The sequence below is a fragment of the Emydura macquarii genome, unplaced genomic scaffold, assembly GCF_026122565.2.
Source record: "Emydura macquarii macquarii isolate MOO-44397 ecotype Brisbane River unplaced genomic scaffold, CSIRO-AGI_Emac_v2 contig_499, whole genome shotgun sequence".
Classification (NCBI taxonomy): domain Eukaryota; kingdom Metazoa; phylum Chordata; order Testudines; family Chelidae; genus Emydura; species Emydura macquarii.
The window spans coordinates 2,794,048-2,815,694 of NW_027130636.1; the positions used below are offsets into that span (position 1 = coordinate 2,794,048).

Sequence of the window (21,647 nt, forward strand, 5' to 3'; positions counted from 1 at the left end):
TAGAGCGTGTCTGTCTGTCTGTCGGGCCCGGCTCGCTCCCTCTGTGCTCTCCAGCCCCGGGATTTACATATTGCCGTCAATTTGTGCTAGACCGTTGGGGCAGGGGGGTGCGGGGGAGGGGCAGTGTGGGCGGAGACCCAGGAACAGCTCCTGCAGCTCTCTCCGACCGGCTTTTCCTGATGGAATAAGACCCACCCTGCGCCGCGCGCTGCCAGTCTCAGTAGCGAGGTTCTGATTGGTGCGTTTGAGGATCATGAGAGAGGGGCGTATCATCCGCTCCGTGATTGGCCGGGGGAGGGCACGGCCGGCCGCTGATTGGCTAACCCCTCAGAGCTGCTGTGAGAGGTCCCTTTCAGTTGGTTTCCGGTAGTGAAATCACTGTCCTTCCTGGGGTTGCGATTGGACACTGGGGTAGGAGACGCAAGCAAACAGTGATTGGTCAGATGGCTCACTGATGACGTAGAAGGATATGATTGGCCAGTCCGGCCGGTCGGTTGATGAAGTGTGCGACTGTGATTGGTGCGGTGTGACTGGGGCTTGCGTGCTGTGCCACTCTCTGATTGGCCTGCTCTCTTCGCCGGGCTCCGTTTCATATCTATGGTTACCGGCGAGTGAGGAGGCTCCGCCGCTGCGGGACCCGGCCGGAGCGGAGCCACCCCCGCGAGCCTCGGCGAAGCGAGCCCCGTCCCATCCCAGCCCTGTGCAGGCTCGGCGGGGAGCGAGGCCGCGCCGCCGTCATGGGCCCCCGCTCCCTCGGCCGCCTCTGTCTGCTGCTGCTCTACCTGCTCGGGGAGGCCAGTGCCGGGTGAGTCCTGCCGGGCGGGGCCCGTGTGGGGCCTAGTTCCACTCCACGCAGTGGGGCATCATCCCGGCCCCAGGCCGAGCACCTGCCTCCGGCCCTAGCCAGGCAGCCCGCCACCTGCCCCCGCCCTTATCGCGTTCCAGTCTCCGCCTACCCTCCCCCACCCCCGATCTTGACCCACGCACACCCCGCCCATTCCCCCCCCCATTCCCCCCCGTCCTCCCAGCCCTTGACATCTCTTCCCCCCGCACATAGCCATAGCCACATAGCCGCTCTTTCACCCCCCATCTCCCCCGCTTCCCCCATAGCCCCCGATTATCCCGCCCGTACACCCGCCCCCCCCCCCAACCCCTGACATCCCCTTCCCCACGCACACAGCCCGTGGTCTCTGTTACCCCACAGCCCCCACACACTCTGTCTTGGGCCAGTCACTGGATGTATGTCTCCGTGTCAGCTCAGTTCCTCCTCTGTAAAAAATGGGGGGTAGCCCTGATTGAAACTCTCTGGTGTGCCAGGTTCACTACTGTTTGAGTTGTTTGGATGCTGCAGTGGCGCTGGTTTAATACCAGCGCCTAACTAGATGGGCTGCACATGTGGAATAGCACCATGTGATACAGACCGCAACTAGCTGCTTATTTTGCTTTGTATTTCTCAGGAGAGATTTCTATAAGATTCTGGGGGTGTCCCGCAGCGCATCAGTAAAAGACATTAAAAAGGCCTATCGGAAACTGGCTTTGCAGCTTCATCCGGACCGAAACCCTGATGATCCACGAGCACAAGAAAAATTCCAGGATCTAGGTGCTGCCTATGAGGTCAGTGAGTTAATCAGGTATCTTCTCCAAGTACTAATACAAATATGATTTTCCTGTATTGTTGGCATCTCTGCCCGTCTTCTCATCTGGGGAGAGTGGAACAGCTGCTCTTCTGGAATCTTCAAACAGATTATACTATTTTGGGATTTCATAGGTGTACCTCAAATAGATCATTTCAAATTATTTGTAGTTACTCTGCCCACTCCCATACCTGGGATTTGTCCCTAGGTTAGTAGGATACAGTGTAACCCTTCTGCCTGTCAGAGTCAGCAGCAACAAGGGCTAGGTTCAATATCCAGGGGGTTCAGTAACCTGGGACAATTACACACCACCCCTTGGATGCCTCTAGACATGACGCTTCCCCTCTCACAAGCACAGAGAGTGAGTATAGGAAAGAGATTTTTAATCGAAGAGGAAAAGTAACCCAGCATTAACTTGGAAAAATGCTCCAAGCAGGATTCACACATAAAACCATGAACAAAACACCCACCCCAGAGTACATTGGGCCAATTTCCTTTTGCCTCAGCTTTCTAAATCCAGCAACAGGAAGTTCCCTTTACAGCAACCTACTCATAGGTGTTATCCTAAAGGTCAGACCCAGAGTCTAGAGGTGTAGTTGCAGAGTTCACCTCCCACCCTGGTTAGAGGAAAGGGGGGGAGGAAGAAGGCACCTTACTTGCTCTGCTATCCGGCTGCTAGGTTTCAGCCGCCCTTCAGGCTGCTCCTTCTGTGGGCAGCCACCCTTCGCACACTATCATCTGCTACTACCTGCTTCTCCGTTGACTGCTGCAGGGACAGTCTCTTGACGTTCCAACCAGCTCTCTGATTCTCCGCTCTCAGTGCTGAAGCTGGGCAGGAGTGCTATGCTACAGTAGATGATTTCAGCTGTAGTGAGCACTTAAAACAAAAGAATCCTAAGGGAATCTTAATTAGCTGTATCTTTAAACATACAGGGGGAGGAGGAGGTTAAACCATTCCTAGGGCTCATAGACAGTGCCCACACTTCCAAGCAGATATACTTGTCCCCACCCCCATCCACCTTCACAGGGCTCTGGCATCCGTGCCTCTTGCTTAGCTAGTTCAGTTCAGATAATAGTGACCCTTCAATCAGAACAGGCTAAGCACAGTTCTGCTGCCCTTTGTTCATACACTAAGGGGACCAACATTTCATTACCCCTCCATTTAACACTAAAATGATTTGTAACCCAATATCAGCCAAAGGGATAATTTGGGCAAAGCAGTCCCATCACACTGAGTACCTAAGCAGGGTGAGTGAACAGCCAGCTATACTTGTTGCTGCTGGTAATTGTTCTAATACCAAGCTAAATTAGCAAACAAAAGCTACATTTAGTGGCAGTTAAGGTTGCATCAAGGTGCACCCTACTCCCTCAAAACCTGAAAAGCATGGAAATATGAAGTTAAGAGGAAATACTTGTGCCTTCCTTTTCACCTTCATATTGATTATAACACTGTCAACAACACACTCCAGTACTCCATAAGACTTTTGCTTCAATCTCCAATAGACACCCAAAAGCTGTTTGTATACCAGCTTCATCAAATTCTCACTCTGATGCCGAATTTTAACAGCCACCTCACATGCTTTTGGGTCAACAGAGCCATACATCTGATTGTCACACATTCCATGCATTTGGGAAGTTATTCCTCCTTAACATTGTTGAAGTCACTGCTCTCATGCTCGCTCGCTCGCTCCTTCCACCTCTCTCTCCCCCTCCCCCCCCCCCCCCATCTATGTTGTCCCAGGAGTGCCAATGTTTGCACCATAGCAGATTTGTCATATTTGGTGGCTTCACCAAATATGGTACTCAAACTTGGTTGTGGCTAAAAAGTTATAAAATGCTCTCTGGACAAATGTTCCTTCTGTATAACTGATATTGGGGCAAGGAGCAGGAGGAGCAGCAATGCTTGTTTACAAAGAAGCATGACACACTTCTGTGAAAGACTGCCAAAAGGGGTGTATTTTTGAACTCCTATTGTTCTCTCTATCAATTCATTTTCTATTGGACCACCATGAAAAATTCAAAGAGTGTTGAATTATATTGTGTCGTGGCTTTTACCATTCTAATGAGATGAATGCAAAATAAAGGTTTATAGCTCTTGTTAAACTGAAAACTTCTGACTTAATGCTAATTATGGAGTCATGACCAGCACCACCATAATACAAGCTATGTGGGTGCCTTCATTGCCTCTTGTTCCTCATTTAGGAATAATGGCAGGGTTCATCTCAAAAGCCTTGTCTAAATAACCCAGTTCACTCTACGCACTAGTGTTTATTGTCCCACATGCTCTGCCCTTCCAGGTGCTCTCAGATGAGGAGAAGAGAAAGCAGTATGACACATATGGCGAGGAGGGACTGAAGGATGGTCACCAGGGTTCCCATGGAGACATCTTCTCACAGTAAGTTTTCACCCCTGCAAACTGTTCTAAAGGCAGGGAAGATTAATTTTGTCTATAATATAAGGGCGCCAATACTACTTCAAACTCCAGCACTGGCCAGATGCTTTGTTATTAGGGTCCTGGATCTCCTCCTTTTTCTCTGGTCAAAAGATAAGTAAGAATGGCCATGCTGGGTCAGACCAATGGTCCATCTTGCCCAGTGTCCTGTCTTCCAACAGTGGCCAATGCCAGGTGCTTCAGAGGGAATGAACAAAATAAGTAATCATCAAGTGATCCATCCCGTCACCCATTCCTAGCGTTTGGTAAACAGAGGCTAAGGACACTTGAGATGGTTTTGCATCCCTGCCCATCCTGACTAATAGCCATTGATGGACCTATCTTCCATTAACTTATCTAGTTCTTTTTTGAATCCTGTTATAGTCTTGGCCTTCACAACATCCTGTGGTAAAGAACTCCACAGGTTGACTGTGCGTTGTGTGAAGAAATAGTTCCTTTTGTTTTAAACTTGCTGCCTATTAATTTCATTGGGTGACCCCTAGTTCCTGTGTTATGAGAAGTTGTAAAAAACACTTCCTTATTTACTTTCTCCACACCAGTCATGATTTTATAGACCTCTATCCTATCCCCCCCTCCCCCCAGTTGTCTCTTTTTCAAAGATGTGAAAAGTCCCAGTCTTATTAATCTTTCCTCATATGGAAGCTGTTCCATACCCCTAATCATTTTTGTTGCCCTTTTCTGTACCTTTTCCAATTCCAATATTTTTTTTTGAGATGGGGTGACCAAATTCGCATGCAGTATTAAAAATGTGGGTGTACTATGGATTTATAAAGAGGCAATATGATATTTTCTGTCTTATTATCTATCCCTTTCCTAATGTTTCCCAACATTCTCTTCGCTTTTTTGACTTCCGATGCACATTGGGTGGATGTTTTCAGAGAACTATCCACGATGACTCCAAGATCTTTTTTGTGTGGTAACAGCTAATTTAGACCCCATCATTTTATATGTGTAGTTGGGATTATGTTTTCCAATGTGCATTACTTTGCATTTATCAACAATAAATTTAATCTGCCATTTTGTTGCCCAGTCACCCAGTTTTGTAATATCCCTTTGTAATTCTTCAAAGTCTGTTTTGGACTTTACTATCTTGAGTAGTTTTGTATCATCTGCAAATTTTGCAAGCTCCTTGTTTGTCCCTTTTTTCAGATCATTTATAAAATATGCTAAACTCTACTGGTCCCAGTACAGACACCAGGGGGACCTCTTTCCATTTACCTCTTTCCATTCTGAAAACTGACCATTCATTCTTACCCTTTGTTTGCAATCTTTAACCAGTCCTGATCCAGGAGAGGACCTTCTCTCTTATCCCATGACCACTTACTTTGCTTAAGATCCCTTGGTGAGGGACCTTGTCAAAGGCTTTCTGAAAATCTAAGTATACTGTATCCACTGGATCACCCTTTTCCACATTAGGGATGTAAAAATTAGTTTAATTAAAAATCTATTTAAATGTTCTAAAAATAGAACATTTAAATGGTTAAATGCTGGGGAGGAGAGCGTGCTGGGCAGCTCTGACAGGGAGCTGAGCCGAGCCCAGCCCAGCTGTGGCTCCTCTTTTCCTCCCCCCCTTGTGCTGGGCTCCGTGCCTCCCCACTGCTCACGGGGAGCTGAGCCCAGCTGCGGCTCGTGCTCTCCCACACTGTGCTAGTATACTGGTGAGGCATGATTTCCCTTTACAAAAACCACGTAGACTCTTCCCCAACAAATCATATTGATCTGTGTGTCTGATAATTCTGTTCTTTGCTATAATTTCAACCAATTTGCCTGGTACCAAAGTTAGGCGTACCAGCCTGTAATTACTGAGATAGTCTCTGGAGCCTTTTTTAAAAAGTGGCATCCCATTAGCTGTGCTCCAGTCATCTGGTATAGAAGTTGATTTAAATGGTAGGTTACATGCCACAGTTAGTGGTTCTGCAATTTCACATTTGTGTTCCTTCAGAACTCTTGGGTGGATACCACCTGGTCCTGATGACCTATTACTGTTTAATTTATCAGTGGGTTCCAAAACCTCCTCTAATGACACCTCAATCTGGGACACTTCCTCAGATTCATCACCTAAAATGAATGGCTCGGGTTTGGGAATCTCCTTCACATCTTCAGCCATGAAGATCGATACATAGAATTCATTTAGTTTCTCCACAATGGCCTTATCTTCCTTGAGTGCTCCTTTAGCATCTTGATCGTCCAGTGGCCCCACTGGTTGCTTAGCAGCTTCCTGCTTCTGATGTACTTTCAGAAAGTAACAGCAAAAATTATTTTGTCTTTGGCTAGCTGTTCTTCACATTCTTTCTTTTTTGACCTTCCTAATTATATTTTTACACTTCTCTTCCCAGAGTTTATGCTCCTTTCTATTTTCCTCAATAGGATTAAACTTACATTTTTTAAAGGATGCCTTTTTGCCTTTAACTGCTTCTTTTACTTTGTCGTTTAGCCACAGTGGCACTTTTTTGGTCCTCTTACTCTGTTTTTTAATTTGGGATATGCATTTAAATTGAGCCTCTATTATGGTGTCTTTAAACAATTTCCATGCATTTGAAGGGATTTCACTTTTGGCACTGTACCTTTTAATTTCTGTTTAACTAAATTCCTCCTTTTTTTGTAGTTCCCCTTTCTGAAATTAAATGCTACTGTGTGGGCTGCTTTGATTCCCTTCTTCCCCCTTTCTCCCGCCCGCCCCCAGGGATGTTAAGTTTTATTATGTTATGTCACTATTACCAAGCGGTTCAACTTAATTCACCTCTTGGACCAGATCCTGTGCTCCACTAAGACTAAATCAAGAATTGCCTCTCCTCCTGTGGGTTCCAGGACTAGCTGCTCCATTTAAGGTGTCAAGAAACTTTATCTCTGCATCCCGTCCTGAATTGACATGTACCCAGTCAATATGGGGATAGTTGAAATCCCTCATTATTATGAGTTTTTTATGTTTATGTCTCTAGTATCCTTGAGCATTTCACAGTCACTGTCACCATCCTGGTCAGGTGGTCGGCAGTATATCCCTCCTACTATATTCTTTGAGCATGGAATTACTAGCCATAGAGATTCTATAAGATTTTTACTTCATTTGACTCTATGCTTTCTTTCACGTGTAGTGCCACTCCCCCACCAGTACAACCTATTCTGTCCTTCCGATGTATTTTGTACCCTGGTATTACTGTGTTCCATTAATTATCCTCATTCTTCCAAGTTTCTGTGATACTTCTGTCAATATCCTCATTAATACGAGGCACTCAAGTTCACACATCTTAGTCTTTAGACTTCTAACATTTGTATATAAGCACTTTAAAAAATTGTCACTTTTTAGTTGAATCAACGCTGACCACTAGTGACAGATGGGTAATCTGAAAGTTGTATTCATCACACTCATCCTTGCTGCTGCTTTCACACACACAATCACCCCTTCCTCCAGTGAGCAATGAGCATGAAGTCCATGTTTGTTCTCCTCCCCCACAAACTGGCATTGCTCACTTGGCAGATTTGCTAGTGTGAGTGATGTATAATAGATTATAATTGCATTAGATATGCAAAATCTTTCTTGCAACCTCTGGGATGTGCCTGGTTTTTATTACACTGTGACAGATAATGTTCTTTTTAAGGAAAACTCTACAATGTCATTTCCCATATCCCCAATGTAATTACTAATTTAAATAAAGCAAAATCTGACCTCTTCATTCACTAGCACTTCAAACAGCACCTCTTGCTTCAGGGTAAACCTGTGGATTATTCATTTCTGATAGAAATCTTTGCTACAGTTGTCCTTTAGGGTGCCAGGATCTGCTGGTGTGGCCTGCTTGAAGGATGAGAGCAGCCCCTATTGACTAATTTGATTGAATAAAAAGAAAGGTGGTGCTTGGTTTCTGTCTTTTCCTCTACTAAACACTCCATCTGCTAGGGCTGGGTTCCCTTGAAGCCAGATGGTGGGTTCTTGAAGACTCCTCATAGTGTCCACCTCAAATCTTGTCCTTGTCTGAATGTTGGTACTGCATGGAAGGATGTCCCAGAGGTTAGGACTTGGGAGACTAGAATTCAATTTCCTACTTCACCACAGGCTTCCTTTGTGAAGATGCAAGTCACTTAGCCTCTCAGTGCTTCAGTCCCCATCTGTAAAATGGGGTTAATAGCACTTCCTACTTCACATGGGTGTTGTGGAGATAAATACGTTAGACTTGAAGCACTCAGATGTTACTGTGATTGGGCCATGTAAGTACCTTAGATGTGGTGCCAAAAATTTATTCCCAACTGAGATGGCTTTAAATAAGGAAATCTCTTCCAAAATAACTGATTTCTGTTGTTTGTTTTTGAAAGCATGCCACTTGTGTTATCAGCTGAGAATAGGCATTTGGCTTGACAATGTTCAGTTTGCTGTACAGTGCAGCCTCTTCTCACCACCATATAAGATGCAAGGAAGCCTACTGCTGTATTAGCTCTCTGTGTTCTAACAGAGACCCTGTTTATGAAGCCACGTGGTTGGAGTTGAACTTAAACTTCTTCCTGAATTAATGAATGTCCATTACTCTGTAGCTTTTTTGGGGACTTTGGTTTCATGTTTGGAGGAAGTCCTCGTCAGCAAGACAGGAATATTCCACGAGGAAGTGACATTATTGTGGACCTGGAAGTTACACTGGAGGAAGTGTATTCAGGAAACTTCGTGGAAGTAAGTGTAACAGTCTACCTCTAGGAGCCTCCCTGCTGAACCCTTGAGCTTGCTGGTGACTATTGGTCTAACTTTAGGTGAGAGTGGTGCGTTCTTAGAAAGCAATGCAAATGGGTTACTCCCTAACAGAGTGTCTGAGGAGGGGTGAGGTGCAAACCAGAGACGGGTGTGAGGGGATGGTGGGATTTCTTATGCAGCCTCCTGTTCCTGCCAAAGTATCTGGTGCTGTTCTTGGAACCAAAAGCACTGTGGGGGAAGGCTTGTTCCCAAGTAAGTCACTTTGGAACACGACGGAAAGCTGCAGAAAGAGATGAAACATTCAACGAGACGTAAGCTTGTTCAGTCTCTTTAAGTCAGCTCCTCTGTCCTATCAACCCAGGCCTCTTTCAGCAAAGTAGCTGATGCCATATAAATCCAACTGCCTGCTTATGTGGCCAACCAACTCTGTCGCAACGAACATCTGAAATTCTGTGTTTAGCAACTATGCAGGGCTTTCATTTAACTAGTTATGGCTCCGGTGCTGTCAATCCCTGGGACAGAATTAAAGACAAAAAGTTACATTAATCGAACATTACGATTGAGGCTTCAAGTGTGTAAATCAGGCAACTCAAAATTATAATTCCCAAAGCAATTAACCATTAACTTAATGGGTATGTGTGTCTCCACTGCAATCAGGTGTGATTGCAGCACATGATAGGTCAAAGCTAGGTTGGGTGGCAGCCGTTAGCCATGCCCTCCCAGGGCATACGTCATTTTCACTGCTATTGTTACTCGAGCTACCTCTGATCTACCTAGATTACACGTGCTGCAATCACACCCCTCAACTGCAGTCTAGATGTGTCCAATGTGTGTAAACAGCAATATACAATATTATATATGTAAACTGCATACCTTTAATATATAAAATATGGTCAAATTGTGGTAGATTTAGGAACTGTAACTTTAATTTCCTGAATCTCAACACTGTATTAACATAGTTTTCACATTTAATTTCCTGGGGCTCTTCAATATAAAAAAATAATTGGATTGCCCATCTAAAGAACATAGAAATGGACACAAATGCATATCAGAAGTACTTGCATCTGGACCTAAAAATCCTGTTAGACTTTGAACCCAATAAAAATCAAGTATAAAAACATGTTTTGAAATAAAGCCAGGAATTTAGCAGTATGGCATGTTAAAAAGAATCATCATCGTATACTGCACTTGCACAGCTTGCAGTCTTCAAGTGTTGTCTTCAGTGACAAGTACCTCTCAGATTTAAAGCTTTAAAATAAGGTTGGTCAGAGAAATGTGAATATGGGGAAAAAAAATTCTAAAAATATCTTTAACTAGAAAAAAACCTCTTGTTTGCTAGTCACTGTAAAATGAATGTAATTTTAGCCAGCTTCGCAAAGTAAGTCATCAGAGGCCATGTTTCAGCCTAAGGTTACCTTTTTTATTTAGAAAGTTGTATAAGTACTTTGGAAGCAGGCTTAAAATGATTATAACAGCGATGCAGAAGATTCTCAGGTATCTTAGCACTTAGTATAACCGATGGTAAGTGTGAACTGAAGACTGTATGCAGAAAGACATTTCTGAGATCAAAGGCAAGTATTGTTTTGGGTGCAGCACAGATATCTTGATTTTAAAGGGGCTTGTTGTCTAGAATATGTTGCTTGAAGAAACCCTGCTATTTGCAAAGCATTGAGATCATTATACAGGGTTACTTGTTGTTATGAAACGGCTATGTTTGTTTCTTGCAGGTTGTTAGGAACAAGCCAGTCGCCAGACAGGCACCTGGCAAACGGAAATGCAACTGCCGGCAGGAGATGAGGACCACCCAGCTAGGCCCTGGGCGTTTCCAGATGACTCAAGAAGTTGTTTGTGATGAATGTCCCAATGTCAAGTGAGTGTGGTGTTTCTGCCTTGTATTGCGATGTGGATAGCTAATCAGAACTGGCCACTAGATGGGGGAAGGATATGCATGTTCTACCAGTATGACCCACGTGGGTGCGGTGGCTTACTGGGAAAGAGCAGTTAGAGTTATTGTATCTTTTGCAGTCGTGTCAGGAATGAGAAGCTGGATTAGGTGAAAGGGTCTTTTTTTTAAACTTGCTTCTTCAACTCCACTTTCCTTGACCTTACCCCTGTCTAAAGAAGTCGCTATGCAAGTGGCTAAAGTTGGACAGGAGTACAGTTCCCCACTGGAATTTGTGGAGATGGGGACTACTGCAATAGCTATGTGCATGGGATCTTGGGATGGTGTCAGTCGCCTTGCTCTGTGCTGTCTGTAATGGTTGACCAGTGAAGACAGAGCAAGAGGCACCTCTTGCCCTCCACTCTGGATAGTGTGCAATAAATGATATGAGCAGTGGGAAAGAAACAGCAGTGGGAGTAACCCTTGCTAGTCCAGTCAAATGAATAAAGCCTGCCTTCTTGCTGATACAAGCACAGCACCCACCCTTCCACTTTGTTTCTCTTTATCTCCCTAGGCTTGTGAATGAAGAGCGAACACTAGAGGTAGAGATAGAGCCAGGCGTGAGGGATGGCATGGAGTATCCCTTCATCGGGGAAGGTATGGAACTAGCTATCACCATAAAAATCAGCTTTGTTTTACTTGGTTGCTCTGGTAACGCTGGGATGATGAGGATGGCAGCATGAGGGAACCACAGTGCTTGCTGTAGAGTATTGCTTTGATATTATCATTTTAAGCAGTCAGTTGGTCCTGAGCATTCTCACTATCTAGAGAGTGCAGTCAGCATTAGTAATACCCTGCTTAAAAAGTTCAGCCCCCTTGTTTTGTATTAGATCTCTGGCAATCGCAAAGGAAAACATTTCTATCAGAAAGAGGACCTGTAATATATGTCTGCCATAACACTCGGCTCTATTTGAAGTGTGTACATACATCCCTTGGCCCAAGTATGCAGAGTGTTTCTCCATTATCACTTGTTCAGATCTGACAGAGTGAAAACAGGAAGCCAAAAGGGAAAACAGAGCAGAATAATAAATACTACAGCACAGTACCCTGTGCCTGAGGTCGCCCTTGACTTTCTGTAGGGGTGAAAGATATGTGCTTTAGAAACGGACCCAGTTTCTGTCTAGGACCTGCTTGATCTGCAAGTCTCCATTATGCAAAAATTCTTCTAGCCATTTAACAGAACTAACTAGTATCATGACGTCATATCCCAATAAACCATTAGTTGGCTTTAGTCATCCATGTGAGCCATAGCGCTATGCAGTATCTCAAATATAGTTGCATAGGTTTTGGATAACAGGACAGATCCACTCTGTCACAGTTCATGGCAGCTCCTCCTATCCCCCAAGAGCTGCCACTTTAAGGTTTCCAGCTTCTCAATAATCCCCTCTCTAGGGCGGAGGCCCGCATCTCACTCCCTCCTCACTGAGGGATCTTCCAGGCTGCACAGTTCCCAGTCTACACTGGGATGTCCCCAGCAAGCCAGACTGCCCAAAAGGCCAGTGTCTGTGCTTTGCTTTCTCCAGAGGTTATGACTTGTGTATTGCCCACAGTTAGGAGTTACCACACAGCTTTTTCTGAGTAAGCATGTTTATTGTTAAAGTGAAAGCTTTACAGAGAAAACATATTAACACAATAAAAGAACCTACACACATGCTAAAAAACTTACCAGGAGACACCCTGGCTCCAGCCTTGGGCTCAGTCCTTCAAAACCCAGAAGTGGGTTTTTTCTGTGGTTACAAGTTCATAACTGTCTCAGGTTCAGAGCCGGAGCCCAGGCTGAGCAGTTCAGCTGTTTCTTTGTATAGTCCAGGCCTTTGATCTTATCTCTGGGAACAAGTAATCAGCAGACATTGACTGGCTCCTCAGGAGGTAGCTTCAAAAGGCTGAGTTTTTGCATAACCAGAGGTGGGGAATTTGCATCAACCTCTCCCTAGGTTAACATTTATTGTTCCCCAAATCCATTCATCTGTCATGTTTTCAGTATAGTCCTTTGAACTCCCAGGTCTCACATCTGTCACATCTCTCACCGCTCCCCTCCACCCAGAGAGATTACATATAATTCCATCTGACAACCACAATAATACATAACTATTCACTTAATACAATGGATCTCAAAGATATTTCAACTTAATTCAATAAAGTGTCCCAAGAACATGGCAGGGCATTATCATATCTCTCGTGCATGCAATCTGTAGGTGAGTTCTCTGCCCTAATTTCATGCTCCAGTGTTCATTGAGACATGACTCCAAAAGCCTCCATCTGAGAAGTTGCATGTAGGTAGGGAGTCCTTAGTAAAAGTCGTCTGGATTTTTTCAGCTTAAAAGAAGAACACAAGACCAAGCCGCCTGGTGAGCCAAGCCTCTCTGGTGTCAGACAGGCTGGCTAATTGCTAATGAAGCATCTATCGATGACTGAGTCTAACACACTATTTCTAACTTACTTCCATAGGTGAACCCCATGTAGATGGGGAGCCAGGTGACTTACGCTTCCGAATAAAAGTTCTCAAGTAAGTAACCAGCCTGGCTTAACCCACTTCTCTGGTTAATAGAAAGAAAACTTAACAATGGCTTTTGTATTAGTGTTGCCAGTTCAAATGACACCTACGTTACCCATCAGCAGCATCAGAGAGGCCAGAGAGCCAATCCTCTTGATGGTTTTGATAGAGGGCTTGAGGCAGGGCTCTGCAGAGTGTCTCATATGAGAGCCCTACCAAATCCAGGGTCTGTTTTAGTCAATTTCATGGCCAAAGGATTTGAAAATTGGTCGTCAATTTCACGATTTCAGGTGTGTTCATCTGAAATTTCATGGTAGTATAACCCAAAATGAGGTTGGGGGGGGGTTGCAAACCTCTTCTTGGAGAGTGGCAGGATTGCCACCCTCCCTTCTGTGCTACCTTCAGAGCTGGGTTCTAAAGACAGCGGGGAGGTGAGTCTGATCTCCCTGTGGTGCTGGGAGCACCCCAGCCCAGCCAGGACTAGTAGGTAAGAGCCCCTGTCTGAGGCACTGCCAGCAGCACAGGGGAGATCAGATTTCATGGGAAAGGGCCAGTTTCATGTTCCGTGATGCATGCATTTTTCATGGCTATGAAATTGGTAGGGCCCTAGTCCTATGTTAAGGGTGTTGGAATACCTTGAGATTATTACAGATGTTCAGAGGATGCTTCCCCTTTGCTTTGTTTGGCCCAAACTTTTAAGTTTCAATAGCAGCTGTTGGAGAAGTCACATCTACTTTGGCACTCCTTTCCACCTCTTGCCCTGTGAATGGAAAGGTTCTTAGTAATACCCGTCCCGAGAACAGGAAAAGGAAGCTGCCGGATGAGTCACGTGGGACTGTTTGACATAGCTCTTGTGACCCAGGGACCCCTTTGGAACAACGGTCAAAGGGTGCAGGGGTGCTTAAGGGTTACAGGGATCCCCTCATCTGTGATCTACACACTAGTTCCCTAAAGAATGTTATGTAAGGTCTTTAGTGAAAGCCTGTGTCACACTGGTCATCATAATCCTTGTGAGATGTATGTACGGAAAATATGTGAGACGTTAGGTATGTATGTTAGAGTTTGGGGTAAAATGGAGACTAGTGAGGGGCTGTGTCACCACTTGCCCTGCAATCCTGGCTGCCTTACAATGCTTTGCCACTGTAGCTCTCAGTCGGGGATGCTCACAACCAGCCTACCTGCATATTTCAGTGACTTTACTATTTGCCAGAAATATTTGGCTCACCTCTAATCCTGACTCTTGCAGAAGAGGTGGGGTGAGAGGTCATAGGTTCAATTTACTATGCTCTGTTCACAGGCACCCGGTCTTCGAAAGAAGAGGAGATGATTTATATACAAACGTCACTATCTCGCTGGTCGAGGCACTGATAGGCTTTGAAATGGATATTTCCCATTTAGATGGGCACAGGGTGAGGCACAAGTTTATTTTCATGTTCTCTACACACAAAAATGATTTCAGAAATGAATTCCCTGTGTTCCACATGGACTTGTCCACTGCTGGCTGCAGCTGTTGGCTGTAGGAGAGTAAAGAGTTAAAAGCTGGACAAATGGTCAGGCCTAAGCTACAGGGAACGGGTCATGGCACGAGCAAACCTTGTTTCTGTTAATTGGTGTAAATTCTAGTTAGTCTGTTATTTCTCTTCTTTTCCTCCCTTCCTGGCCATCTGCCAGGGGATGAAACTAACAAAATAACTATCGCCACTCCTGCACAAGGCCAGGATGGGAAGAAAGCATTATCTTCCTTCCTCTCAGGATACCTTTACTTCAAAGAATGTTAGTGTAAAATTAATAGGTTTTAAGGTGATGTGCCTGCCGTCTGTATGGTAATCCTGTAAACAACAAACAGGGGTGGGTATAATTGTATTCATCATGTAGTTGTTAATATTCATGTTATAGGTGTCAATGTAACCAAATCAGGGTCTCTGGAGAGTTGCTGGAAATGTACACATTTACATACTGTCATGGATAAAAGAATTGTAAAGTAACCCCCTCATTGCTCACTCGTGGCATCAAGGTGGAACGAGCAGGTAATAAAGAGTTCCGTCTCCCCAGTCTGCCTCAGCAACCTGTCTTGGTTATTTCTAACATAGGCCACAGACAATCTTGTCTCTTCCAGAGATTAAAGACCGACCCATTTTGGCTATCTGTAACCTGCTCCAGAGGGTACAAGTGAGAGTACAATCCATGATTAACCTTCAGACTGGAGTGGGTGTGCTGACATATGTTATCTTAAACTCTGTGTCAGTGCTCTTACATATCCTGGTAGTGAATATTACAGGCTTTGGGGAGGATTTGGTATTGAACGTGTCTCTAATATTGCCATAAAGGAAATTTAGGATAACCGGATACTAAGACTGTTCTCAAATTTCCTTTGCTTTGTAGGTTCATGTCGCCCGGGATAAAATCACAAAACCTGGGGCCAAACTGTGGAAAAAAGGAGAAGGTCTTCCAAATTTTGATAACAACAACATCAAAGGCTCGCTAATAATTACCTTTGATGTGGACTTCCCCAAAGAGCAGCTGACGGATGAACAGCGGGAAGGTTTGTGTTTTAAAAACCTAGCCTCATCATCTCACAATTTTCTGACCAATGACAGAGCATAGTCTTGCGATGTAAGATAACTGCTTGCAGGGATCAGGAAGGAATTCTCTCCCCCGCCCCTGCATATACAGCATAATATAATTGGGTAGGTGCACTGTGGGCTATTTCTTCTTTCTTCTGAAGCATCTGGTTTCACTTGCTATACTTGGAAGGGTACCAGATTAGATTAGATGGACCACTGATATTTGTATAGCATTAGTAAATCTGGAGCTGCTTCAAAGCTCCCTTCCGTGTACAAGGTACAGACTGCCCTCTTGTTGGTGATGGGCTAATATTGGAGCTGGCCACGTACTGGCTTCACCCTTGTTAGAATGGTATCTCAGACTTAACACCACAGTTTCCCAGCATCTGCCTCCACTTCTCTTTGGAGGCAGGAGTTGGGTGTTGCTCTGATGTTAAGGTGGACTGCTGCATCAGGAAATGGATGTTTTCTCCCCACCTGTCCTTACCCTAAGCACATAGGCCAAGTGTACACAGGGACACTCAGGGAAGTTGAGGAGAATCAGCTAAAGGTGTCACATCAATGTGCATAAATTATAGCCCATTAAACCCCACCCCTGTGATGCTGTCACTCAGGAGGAAAGTGGCCAAGTAGCTCCTATACTTCAGACGGCAGCAGCCAGGAGCTCCTTTTCCACATGTCCCTCTAGTGGGGATGATGGAAACCACATTCTGCCACTGATAGGGGAAGGAATTGGACCTTGGCACAGGTAAGCATGGATGCTCAATGATAGACTCTCTTCTCCCACTTCCAAAGCAGCTTTGAGGGAAGGCACCTGGCCTACCTTTGGGACTGCCCTCCCCTGCTCAGGGCCACCACACACATTTTCTGAAGATACTGTTTGCCAGGAGTCTGTCCCCTGGGCATCTGCTTCCTAGTGCGAGAATGGCAGAACTGCAGCTCCCAGAGTTGAGAGAGTGGAAGCCAGGCCCTTAGTGGTGTCATGTGCCATATTCATACAATAGAAATGCTGCCTTCAGAATATTCCAGTCACTTCCTTCTTGACTAGTCACTGAAGGATCCTGACTGCAGCAGCACTAGCGTCCTGTCCACACACATCCTTTCCGACTTTATCCCTGCCCCTCCTGGTTCTGTGGCTGTTTTAAAGGGATGAGGTCTCCGCCTCATGCTCTCCATCACTTCTTTGGGTGGGTACTGCAGCTTTGGCCATCTGCCCAGGCTTCTGGCTGTTTTCCACAGGAATCTTGTCTCCAGCGCATGGTTGCTTTCTCTGATCTGTGCTGGACTTTCAGGGCCCCTGTTCCTCTTTGGCATGTATGTCAGAGGAGGAAGAAAGGCTGCTTTGCCCCTTCAAAGCATGCCAGTGTAGCAGGGAGATGTCCCTGACCACGAGTTGGTCACAGTGTGCAGGGACGTGAAGAATGTTTGCAAATGTCGTTCTACATTTACAAAGCAGGGAATGCGAATTCCCTCCAACCTGTCCTGACGGGAAAGGATCCCGTGGGTCTGGCACAAGACCAGTGCAAAATGCCTTGCAGAATAAATCCTGAGTCAATGAGGACTGGGTGCTGAGATGTACTAGTGCAGACTCTGCTGCCTGCCAGGAAGTCTTGTAGGGCAGTTCCCCTCTGGAATGCTTGTCACAGTCTTCCCCAGAGCAGAGAGCCCCTCTGGGTGTCAGCCCCATCTCGTTTACAGCAGGTGAAGTCAATGGCACTGAGTTCCAGCAGCTCTAAGGAGGTGGAGCCTTTGCTAAAGAGACAAAGGCAGGAGGGGCCATTAGCTCTGCATCAGGACCCCTGGCTTTCCCTCTCCTGTATTAGTGTGCTAGAAGCAGGGGCAGTGATGGTGCTTTTTGGTTACCAAGGTATGCTCGGCAGCCTTGCCTTGACACACTGTCCTATGCGAGGCTGTCACGGAGCACTCAGTGGCATTCCTCTGTTCTTCAGTGAGGGTGGCTGGCTGGGCAAGCTGGATCTTCTGGATCGTAGGCATTCTAGGATACTTCCTTCCCACCACGGGTCTGATCTGTTGGAGGGAACAGCACTACCAATGTTGTGCCTTTTGAGCTGGGATCAGTGCTGCACAGTTGAGCAAGACGGGGGGGAAGGGGAGGGAGCATAGCTGTAGCATAACTGCACCAGCTGGGGCTTCATGTGTTCTTCTTGGATGACTGACTGACTGGACACCTCTTCCTCCCCCTTCTCCTCCCAGAGGATGTCAGAAGATCAACCCGTGTCTCTCCTGGGCTATTGGAGTCAGTCGGGGGTTGGCATCATAAATTGACTGTCTGTTTGAAGGGCAGCTGTTCTGCCTAAATATTCAAGCGATACATAGCCTGGTACTTTTCTTTTTCTCTCGTGAGGCGAGGGAAAAGTCATCCTTTTCTGATTGTTGGCACTGCTATTGCTGCTGTTTGTAATGTTACGTGCGCCTTCTCATGAGCAGCAGTAGGGTGCCTGGCACGTGCAGCACTCCGCAGGGTTAAATGTCTAAGTGAAGTAAGATTTCTGCTGGTCTCATGCCAGGAAGTTGAGACCCAGGAGTGAGAATCCTGTCAGAATAACTTCAGAACAGCAGAACTGCATATGCTGTTTCCTGTCTCTCCTGCTCCCATTGCAGCAAGGCTGCTAGGTGGAGGAAGTGTGGGTCTGTCTGTCTTTCCCTTGATAAAGTGACCCAAGTAGGTGGGATATTGTTTTGCGAGTGCTGACCAGTACAGCTGTTATCCCGGCCTGTGTTATCCAATCCCAACCCTCTCTTTCAGACAAGATGTGAATACTGACAGGATGTCAGAATACAACTTCAAATTAATCCATTTAAATATTCTTAAACGTGGCTTTAGTAAGTGTGGTATCCATATTAATATGCAAAGAAAACTGTCTGGCATTTCACTAGTTAAGTGGATTCTCCTAGCAACACAGGAGGCCAGAGTGTCATCCCCACCCCCAAGTAGGATCTGAGGGTGGTGTATTGAATAGTGCATGTGGGAGAATCTTGAGCATCTCCTCTAACTGCCTCTTTTGTGTTGTTCCCCCCCCCCCCCCCGCCTCCCCCAAATCTGCTGTCTTACTTAGTTTGTAGCAGAGGTGACTGTCTCATTGGGTCCTAGCCCTTCTGTGTTTCAGCCATTTCTGTGGTGTGGGAGGACATGGAAGAAGGCTTTAATATAACAGTATTATCCACTTAGCTTCACCTCTCCTTGTGGGAGTTCAGGATTAGCTGAAATGGAGCTGTTCTGCCCTTCAGTTTAACTGTTCAGTGGGATAGTTGGACTGCCGGATGTTTGTATTCCATTGCTCAAATGTGCCAGCTGGGATGCTGTGACATTCCCTCCCTGCAATCCGGACTGGTGTGTAGCTTTGTCACCCCAATTCCTTATTCCTGGGCCCCAACTTACCCCGCTTTGCTATGTGAACCACCCACGCCTGGGTCAGCCTATGCCCAGCCTCCTGCAAGTAATCAGTCCCTGACCTAGTGAAGGAGCGCTTCTGGCCAGACACTCATGGGATAGACCCCCAGCAAACACCCCCAGTCCCAGGTGCAACCCTGGGAACTGCCGTCTTGCACGGTGCAGTGATGTGCACTGCACCCTGCAAGCTCATTTATGCTTGTCCATCAGTTTATCAAAGAAATTGATATGCACCAGCTCTGTCACTCTGAGGTCTCTGCACACACTCAATCCACATGCATTGTTTTAGATAAGACAAACAAATAAGTTTATTGATTACAGTAAGATTTTAAGTGAATCTAAGTCAGATTATTAATAAGTCAAGGAGTTAATCACAATTAACTAAAAGATTACTCTCATCCTAAACTAAGATTAATATTCCAGTCTCTTTCAATCTATGATGTTGGCTTACCACACAGGCTGGTTGAGATGCGTCTTGCAACCAGGCCCCCGCTCTCTGTGAGTAGGTGCCAGTCTTTTGATGTTGCTTGGAAGATGGATTCCAGGGGAGAGCTCCAAGACAAAGATGCCTCTTTCTTTTTAACAAGTATCCTAGACACCCCCTGTCGTCAGGTGATCATCCATGTCTGGAAATGGGTGTGATTTTTTTCCCCTCTTGAGCCAAAGTGCTCAAAGGTGCTTAGGCCAGTCCATTGTTCCTGTATGCATGCCCCTGCTGGGCATGAAAACACAGCTTTGTGCTTGTCTACATCTATTCAAGCCATGTGAGACACACATTTGGGGATATGACATAGCAGAGTTTCACATCTGTACACATGTATGACATTGCAGGGACATGCTACCATAATAATAATGTTCAGTATGTCATGAGCATTCCAGAAACACCTTACATGACATACTTTGCATCAGACCATACATAGTTACACTGTCAGGGTAAACATGAGTAATACACAAATCACACCATAAGGGTGTACATGGGATACAGGGTGTCACAGATGCCCAAGTGACTTCTGTTTAAAGTCAGATATGTAAATGTGGGACTTTTTCAGGCTGTGTGCTAACTGTTCCTTTTCTCCTGCAGGTCTCAAACAGCTGTTGAAACAGGGATCTGTGCAGAAGGTGTACAATGGACTGCAGGGATACTAACACACCAAATTGGACTTGATTGCAAATGAAAAGTGAAATCAGTGATATTTATCTGCGGTCCTTTCTTCTGCCCGTTATAGAATGAAAAGGAGGGAGGGTGGAGCGATTGTTCAAGCATATTTTTGCAAATGGTGAAGGTGTTCAGATGGCTTAAGGAAAATATTTCCTTTTTCAGGGCATAACTGGTGCTGCCTCTAGAGTTCCTGGTATTGGAGCAGTGAGCAGAGCCCCTGAGCAAAGAAAACGTTGGCGGGGTTAAACTCAGTGCAAATTGGAAATGATGGTTTTTAAATATATTTTGATGTTACTTTTCTTGACCCTCTCAATGTATTTTCCTCGTTTCTCTTTTTATGTCCCTCACATTGATCTTCTCCTAACATTTCATCTCTTATACTCAACCATCTCACCCCCTCCCCACAAAGCCGAATGGGTTGTATTCTTTCAGAACACACAATTCCACTGAAAGAGTTCGGTTTCTGTTAGAAGTGAACTTAGTGCGGACCGTGGGAGCTGCCTTAGAGCTATCAAAAGGAGGGGAAAAGAAAAGCACAGCAATGGTAAAGGGGGCTCCCTACTCCTTAGAGGAGTGGGCTGCTAGCCAGTAGACACAGGCCATTTCCTTGGCTTTGCAATAGTCAGCATGCTCCACCACCTCCGCTGCTTCCTCTGCATCCCTTCTGTGAATTGGGCTCTGCTGTGCTCTGCTTGGTGCTCACAGCTGGAGGTGGCTGGTCTGCACCTTAGACTGAAGTCTCTTATGGGCTCGTCTTGGGTGGAGCCTCCCTCCATATGGCCTGCAAAGAGAGTCAGCAGCCAGACTGACCCTGCTGCTTCCCCCACTCAGCCAGCTTGCTGGCCAGTGGGCTGTGAGAGTCCAAGCTACAGGGGGAGTCCTGTGTCCGCTGTAGCGGATGGACTGCACCATCTTGGTCCCACGCCTTTGCTGACATACAGTCTGTTTGGCATTTCTGAAGCACTTTCACATTTCACTTATTGTCAAACATCAGCTGGCTTCTTTTCAACAAGCTCTGTATGTTGCCCGTTAGTCTCAGCACTGAAAGGACGTCATTTAAAATGGGGTTAGGCCCTCTCTTATGATTCCATGGGGCTGGAGCAGGCTCCAACAGAGCCTGTCTTGTTTGGCTCACAGTGTTTTAAAGTTTATGTTCAAAGTATACTTGCAGCTTGATTTTCCTCGAGACAACTGGCCCCTTGCCATGAACTTCAGACCTACAACTGCTGCGCCAGCTAGCCTGCTCTGTATTGTAATTCTCCAAGTATATCAACTGTTGCTTTAACTGCTGACGTTATAACAACAAATATCGGGAGAA

The 21,647-nt window shown here is 45.7% G+C and overlaps 1 protein-coding gene across 1 annotated transcript; it reads left to right on the forward strand.

Moving 5' to 3' along the window:
* Positions 1-586: 586 nt before the first annotated feature.
* On the forward strand, positions 587-21,481 carry DNAJB11 (DnaJ heat shock protein family (Hsp40) member B11). The gene is made up of 10 exons (XM_067538730.1): positions 587-805; positions 1,458-1,614; positions 3,932-4,029; positions 8,608-8,740; positions 10,486-10,628; positions 11,215-11,297; positions 13,149-13,206; positions 14,492-14,603; positions 15,577-15,736; positions 20,252-21,481. Exons 1-10 carry the CDS (start codon positions 738-740, stop codon positions 20,314-20,316), a joined length of 1,077 nt encoding a protein of 358 aa, XP_067394831.1. The 5' UTR covers positions 587-737; the 3' UTR covers positions 20,317-21,481.
* Positions 21,482-21,647: the final 166 nt, after the last annotated feature.

Excerpts from the sequence above, each read along its gene's own strand:
- DNAJB11 (XM_067538730.1), top strand. The coding sequence starts at position 738 with ATGGGCCCCCGCTCCCTCGGCCGCCTCTGTCTGCTGCTGCTCTACCTG. Across the intron at positions 11,298-13,148 it reads GTATCCCTTCATCGGGGAAG|GTGAACCCCATGTAGATGGG; the intron begins GTATGGAACTAG and ends TTACTTCCATAG. Across the intron at positions 14,604-15,576 it reads CCCATTTAGATGGGCACAGG|GTTCATGTCGCCCGGGATAA; the intron begins GTGAGGCACAAG and ends TTTGCTTTGTAG.